Here is a 7,500-nt window from a genome sequence, read left to right on the forward strand (position 1 = left end):
TTTCTTTTCCTCCTTCTGTTCCCCCAGCAAAGGGCGCGTGAGGTGGTGGAGTGGCGCGTGTACGCGGGAGAGCAGGAGCGGCTGCTGGAGGAGCAGCAGGTGATCGAGGCCAAGCAGCGGGAGCACCAGGAGAGCTACCGGCGGGAGAGGGAGAGCGTGGCACACCTCAGCTGGAAGCAGAGGAAAGCCGCCATGTACCGCGCACACAAGCACCGCATGGCCAACCGGCCCAGCGAGAGGACCGACAGCGAACAGCTCACCGTGCCACTCATCGTTAAAGGTTGGTGTGTGTGTTTGTTTGTGAGGGTGGAGAGAGTGCGTATGTGTATCTCTTAATACCATCATATGCGAACAGCTCAATAACTTCACTTCAAGGTACAGTAGGTAGGGCAGTCATGGGTGAGCGGTTAGGGCGTCAGACTTGCATCCCAGAGGTTGCCGGTTCGACTCCCGACCCGCCAGGTTGGGGGGAGTAATCAACCAGTGCTCTCCCCCATCCTCCTCCATGACTGAGGTACCCTGAGCATGGTACCGTCCCACCGCACTGCTCCCCATGGGGCGCCACTGAGGGCGCCACAAGGGCTGCCCCCTTGCACGGGTGAGGCATAAATGCAATTTCGTTGTGTGCAGTGTGCAGTGTTCACTTGTGTGCTGTGGAGTGCTGTGTCACAATGACAATGGGAGTTGGAGTTTCCCAGTGGGCTTTCACTTTCACTGTATGTTAGTGTGTTTGTGTACGAGAGAATGGACTACAGGAAGGCCACCATTTCATTAGTCCATCCTCACACCATCGAAATTAAATTTGTTTATCTTGGTCTCATCAGACCACACAATATGATTCCAGTCATGCATATCCTTGGTCTGTTCATGTCTCTTGAGACCAAGATAAACAAATTAGCTTTAGATGGTAAACAAGCATGTGTGGTGGTAAACAAGTGAGTTTTACAAAAAAAGTGTATCATCTGTCAAGTCAAGCAAAGCCATTTTTAATGTACAAGTTAGTTTATAAATAGGTGGACGGGAAGGGTGGGAATGATTGGCCTGATTATCATCGACTTTCAAATCTCTTCAAGACTTGGTCTGAAGAGCATAAGCCAACCAAGAGCATAACAATTAACATTTCCCAAATGGCATGGTTGACCCGCCTTCCTTGGTTTGCTAATGGTTGTTTGCTTCCTGACAAAGTGAGAGGAGTTCCCGTTTTTCAGGGAACTCAGAAAGTACATGCATTAGCTCCTGACCTGACTAGCAGCAACGCTGAAGGTGTTGCATCAGGAGGCCACGGCCTGGCTAGGGAATGATGGGGGACTGGAAGCATCGTGTTACGGGGATATACTTGTACCTTTAAAGGGACACTGTGTGAGATTTTTAGTTGTTTATTCCCAGAATTCATGCTGCCCATTCACTAATGTTACCTTTTTTCATGAATACTTACCACCACCACCAAATTCTAAGTATTCATGACTGAAGATTGCACTTGTCATGAATGAAAAGGTGGATCTTCTCCATGTCCGCCATTTTGAATTTCCAAAAATAGCCATTTTTAGCAACAAAAATTACACCACTTGGACCATACTAGAAAATATTTGTGAATTACTTAGTAAACTTTCATGTAAAGATCAAATTTGGCAATAGGCAGCCCAGTTTCAATGAGCAACATAGTTGCAGTACCTTTTTTGACCATTTTCTGCACAGTGTCCCTTTAAGCAGTCGGAGGCAACTGCATAGGCCTAGTTTCCTCTGCCCCTGCCATGGAGTCATTCTGTATCTGTACATTTTGCCAACCGCTCTCTCTCTCTCTCTCTCTCTCTCTCTCTCTCTCTCTCTCTCTCTCTCTCTCTCTCTGTCATCTCTCTCTATCTCTCCCGCTCTCTCTCTCTCTCTGTCATCTCTCTCTATCTCTCTCTCTCTCTCTCTCTTGTTTTTTTATTACCTAGGTGACGTTGACGGGTCTGTGGAAGCCATCTTGAGTATCCTAGCAACCTACGATGCTAATGACCAGTGTCAGCTGGACATTGTGCACTTTGGGGTCGGTGACATCTCAGAGAATGACATCACCATGGCAGAGACGTTCTCAGGTTGGTGGTAGGGGCAGGAGTAGAGAAGAGATATTATATTAGGCCACGATCACACTTGACGCGAATTTTACAGTGCTAGGGGGATTTGAGTAGAAAAAAGGTTCAACACAAGGCGGAATTCTCTTGACTTTACCTGCGGATTTCCCGATGTTCTATTAAGACACCGTTGTCAACATTCTTATCAGATTCACGATCTGGAGAGATAGAGCAAGAACTCGTCTTCTACCCATTTGTATAACGTTTTTTTGTGTATGTTTTCACAACACTGAAATAAAACATCATCATATATTACGTTGCGACTGACAGCTCAGCCGTTACAACGTTGCCTGGATACAGCTAAGGATTCTACTGACGGCATTCGAACTATCTCAGTGGATATGCGTTCGGTCTGATCGCTACCGAAAAATCAACTGGAAGCAGTGCTGATTGTAAGCAGAAATCCGTGTCCAGTGTGATCGCGGCCTTAATCACAGAGGAAATTCGTAGAACCAATGAATATCTGTGCCACTCTTTTCCTCTCTGCCTCTTTCGTATTGACACTCTGTCTCTATCTATCTCTCTCTCTCTCTCTCTCTGTCCCTGTCCTCTGACCGTAACAGTCTTTTATCTTTTATTCATTCTTTTTCTCTTGCTCTCTCTCTCTCGTGCGCGTGCACGCACACACACACACGCACACACACACACACACACACACACACACACACACACACACACACACACACACACACACACACACATTCATCTGTTTCTTTCTCTCTCTTTCTTTGTATTGCTTCCCTTTTCGCTGTCTGGTGTTTGGTGGTAACAGTATATACCGGTACTCTTAATAATAATTCCCCGAAAAGGCATGCAGAGAGACTGCACAACATGCAGAAACCTTGTCATTACAATCTCTTACAAAGCATACCTCTGTGTCTGTGTCTGTGTGTGTGTGTGTGTGTGTGTGTGTGTGTGTGTGTGTGTGTGTGTGTGTGTGTGTGTGTGTGTGTGTGTGTGTGTGTGTGTGTGTGTGTGTGTCTGTGTGTCTGTGTGTCTGTGTGTGTGTGTGTCTGTGTGTGTCTGTGTGTGTCTGTGTGTGTGTGTCTGTGTGTGTGTGTGTCTGTCTGTGTGTGTCTCTGTGTGTGTGTGTCTGTCTCTCTGTGTCTCTGTGTGTCTCTCTCTCTGTGTGTGTGTGTGTCTCTGTCTGTGTGTGTCTGTGTGTGTAATCTACTTGTTTGTGTGTCTGTGTTTGTGTGTGTGTGTGTGTGTGTGTTTGTGTCTGTGTCTCTGTGTGTAATCTACATGTGTGTGTGTGTGTGTGTGTGTCTGTGTGTACTCTACGTGTAGGTGTAATCTACGGCTTTAACGTGGGGGCGACCAAGGCCGTGGAGCAAATGGCCGCCAAGAAGGCCGTCCCCCTGAAGCTCCACCGGGTCATCTACAAGCTCATCGACGACCTCAAGGAGGAGCTCAGCAGCAAACTGCCCCCCACCATCCAGGAGAACGTCGTCGGTAAACCGCCATTTGATTACATTTCGTTCATCCTCGTTACTATTTACACATGTAACGGGTCAATGGGCTCCGACTACAACCACAACTAATGTCCATAAACTAATGAATTACTAAATGTTGGTCGTCTTTTGATTACATTTGTTTATTGTCATTACTCATAATTACACATGCAGTGGTGGGTTGTGTGTACTGTCTGTGGTGTATTCATAAAGATAGATGGGAATTGTTGTGTTTTTGTATGTGTGTGACCAAGAGTCATGAATGCCATCGTTTGCCATTACATTTGTTTATTGTCATTACTTATTACACTTTTATACGGGTCAATGGGCTCAGACTACAACCACAGCTAATTCGTAATTGGTAATGTACTGCAATGACTATGCTTTGTAGATAATCAAAATTACAAAAAAAGGAATCCATACATAGAGCTTGAAAGTCCCGCCCCTTAGTTCCGCATTTCACGGGACCTTAGCTGACCATCTAACAACATGGTAGCGAGTAAATATCTTCCGATCTCAGTGATTATATGCGCTGGGCTACAAATATGCTGTTTGAGAGGCTAGTTAAACATAATTCATACAGAAGTATCAATGTTTTGTTCTGAGGTCGTCTGCATGGAAAATGTGAATAAACACAGCTTTCTAAAAAGTTTAGGGGTTCGTACGAAAAATTAAACAAAAATATCAGAAACAACATATGTGGAGCTCGTGGCACAACTCGGAGGGGATCGAAATATCATTTTAATACCGCCATTGGATTACATGCTACGATTTTTGGCTAAAAACGCTGTTGAGGTCCCATGAAATCGGGGGAAGTGACGTCACTTTCAAGCTCTATTAGCTGTGGGTTGCACCCCCCTGACACGTGCTACTATTAAAACGTCAGTGGGGGGTGTGTGGCGCAGCGCGCTAAGCCCCCCACACTTGCGCTTGCCACACAACCCACAACACAACCCACCCTAAACATTTTCCAGTCATTGGACGCATCCACGCCTCTCCCTGAATCTCTATGCACTTCTTGGCTGTGAAAGGATGTGATGAAATCTTGATGTGCTGCTGTCATTTATTCACATTTGTGTGGTCGTGTTCATGTGTGCGTGCATGTGTGTGTGTGTGTGTGTGTGTGTGTGTGTGTGTGTGCGTGTGTGTGACTGTGTGTGTGCGTGCGTGTGTGTGTGTCTCTAAGGCGAGGCGTCGGTCCTGGCCGTGTTCTCGGTGACGGTGGGCAAGAAGAAGGTTCCGGTGGCCGGCTGCAGGGTCCAGAAGGGTCTCATGGACAGGAAGCTGAAGTTCAGACTCAACAGAGGACGAGACGTACTGTGGGAAGGTGAGGGGTGTTGGGAGTTACTGGATGGCAGTGTTTCCCACATACATACTGTATAAACTAGCCACGTACTGTGGGAAGGTGAGGGGTGTTGGGAGTTACTGGATGGCCGTGTTTCCCACATACATACTGTATAAACTAGCTGAAGTTCAGACTCAACAGAGGACAAGACGTACTGTGGGAAGGTGAGGGGTGTTGGTAATTATTGGATGGCCGTGTTTCCCAAATACATACTGTATAAACTAGCTGAAGTTCAGACTCCACAGAGGACGAGACGTACTGTGGGAAGGTGAGGGGTGTTGGTAATTATTGGATGGCCGTGTTTCCCAAATACATACTGTATAAACTAGCTGAAGTTCAGACTCCACAGAGGACGAGACGTACTGTGGGAAGGTGAGGGGTGTCACCGGGCGAATACTCAGAGTCACGCAGCGACAAGATCAAGTGACAGAGAATCACTGGACTGGGCAGCAAGAGCGATACCAGCGATAGAGGCGACTGAGTATGTTCGTTAAAAGCAGAATGCAGAATGCAAGAATTACAATATTCCCATTGGCTGTGGCGACTGTCGCTGAACTGCATCATAGCTAATTTGCATAATATACACTGGAGTTCAACTACAAACTGTCGCTCTAGACGCCCCGCATCGCTTTTGTCTCTTATGTCTCGCACGACTCAATAGGAAGTCAATTACTTCCGTCGCTAGAATCGCTCATGACGCGCTTGGTCTATTGGTGCCTTTAGGAAGGAATGGATGGCAGTGTTTTCCACAGGACAGCTGTTAGTAAAGGTGGTGTGTGGGGTATGCAGGTGTCAGAGATGTTCTGCAGTTTCCTATCAAATATGATTTAAAACGTGATTTAAAAACATACTGTATAGACTAGCTGAAGTTCAGACTCAACAGAGGACGAGACGTGTTGTGGGAAGGTGAGGGATGGATGGCTGGTCGGATGGGATGGATGGATGGATGGATGGATGGATGGATGGATGGATGGATGGATGGATGGGATGTTGAGCGGTGGATGAACAGATGGAATAAATGGATGGATAGATGGATGGATGGATGAATGAATGGATGTAGTTTAGACTCAAACGTGGAGGGCTGTATAGCTGGTTGAGGGGTGTATGGAATATGCCGCACACACACACACACACACACACACACACACACACACACACACACACACACACACACACACACACACACACACACACAATCTGTTAAATTTTACCTCTGGTATGCACTGTGTACACACTCTTAAGTGGAGTCTGTGTATGCGTGTGTGCCTGTGTCTGTCTATGGTGATCTAATCGGTAATAATACACCCTAGGTAACTCTCTGAAACCAGGTCTATTGGCCAGATTACATGGCAATGGGTAGGGATGTTGAGGTGTGTGTGTGTGTGTGCGTGTGCGTGCGTGCGTGCGTGCGTGAGTGAGATGTGTCTACTCCGCTAACCTTCGAAACATACTTCCCTGACACAACGGGCCCAGAGATTCTTTAAGTATAGAGATATGCCAATGTAATAGGTTGCTATGGGCACCTAACATGACCAGGTTCCGGTCTGCCTAAAGGGGCGTGTCATAATACTCCTAGCATTGAATAGAACAGTCCTTAAGTCTGCCTAAAGGGGGATTTCCCACCCCTTCCCCTTGCAATAATAGAACCCGGAAACAATGAGCCAATGGAACCTCTCTCTCTCTCTACTCTCTCTGACGGGCCTTTCCTAGAAACCTATCTCTATCTTCTGCACAGTTTCTGTTTCCTCCTGTAATCTGAAACCCTGAAACTCTATATGTCCCTGGCAGGCTCCCTTACGGCCCTGAAGCACCACAAGGACGACGTGCAGTCGGTGAAGACGGGCATGGAGTGCGGCCTCTCCCTGGACGGCGACATCGAGTTCCAGCCGGGAGACGAGATCGTCTGTTACGAGGAGACGGAGGTGGAGCAGAAGATATCGTGGGACCCCGGCTTTTAAAGAGAGACCGGTTTCAGGCCGCCCGGCCAGAACAGAGCCCCGCACCAGAGTTATGTTTGGGATCCTAAAAGAGAGTTTTTTTAGGCCGGTCAGGGGTACGTTTCTCAACAGCGTCGTTAGCTACTGCAACTAAGTTAGCAACTTAATTGGCTGCAATCAGTGACGGAACAATTGCACAAAGGGCCCATGGACTAAACACTGATCGGAGGACCCTGGTCAACTAATTTGGTTAGCAACGACACTATTGAGAAACACATCCCTGCATTGACCGTGCTGCTGTCTCCGTGGTCATCATGGTCAACCTAGATTGAAACACAATGCAAACAGGTTGGTGAGCGCAGGATTGGGTTCGGGAATGAGCACTGGGACAGTTCTCTGTCGGCCTGAACAAGCCTTAAGACTCTTCAGAGCGACTTCGCACTATTTTTAAAAAAGTAGATACAGTAAAGGACAGAGAAAGTCAAAAACGCCTCAAATATCTTCTCTCACTCATACCAAAACCAGCTGCTTACAATCAGCAAGGCAGCTCATCGACTGACTCATCATCAACTGTAAAAACTTCAAGGACTTTCAAAATGACTTTCTATCTGACGAATCGCTTCATCAATTCAAAGAATTGCCATATTGAA

General features: G+C 46.9%; 1 protein-coding gene across 2 annotated transcripts in view; it reads left to right on the forward strand.

Annotated features, from left to right (window-relative positions):
• Window positions 1–7,500, forward strand: part of mtif2 (mitochondrial translational initiation factor 2) — a 17,708-nt gene that overhangs the window by 10,033 nt on the left and 175 nt on the right. For both annotated transcript variants that reach the window (XM_063196478.1, XM_063196469.1), the window contains exons 10-14: window positions 28–280; window positions 1,938–2,078; window positions 3,405–3,569; window positions 4,755–4,895; window positions 6,702–7,500. The exon at window positions 6,702–7,500 is cut by the window's right edge and continues 175 nt beyond it. In XM_063196478.1, the coding sequence (XP_063052548.1) occupies window positions 28–280; window positions 1,938–2,078; window positions 3,405–3,569; window positions 4,755–4,895; window positions 6,702–6,871 (870 nt within the window). In that variant the 3' untranslated portion in view covers window positions 6,872–7,500. The remainder of the gene's footprint in view (window positions 1–27; window positions 281–1,937; window positions 2,079–3,404; window positions 3,570–4,754; window positions 4,896–6,701) is intronic.

This window comes from Engraulis encrasicolus, chromosome 1, assembly GCF_034702125.1.
Source record: "Engraulis encrasicolus isolate BLACKSEA-1 chromosome 1, IST_EnEncr_1.0, whole genome shotgun sequence".
Lineage (NCBI taxonomy): Eukaryota > Metazoa > Chordata > Actinopteri > Clupeiformes > Engraulidae > Engraulis > Engraulis encrasicolus.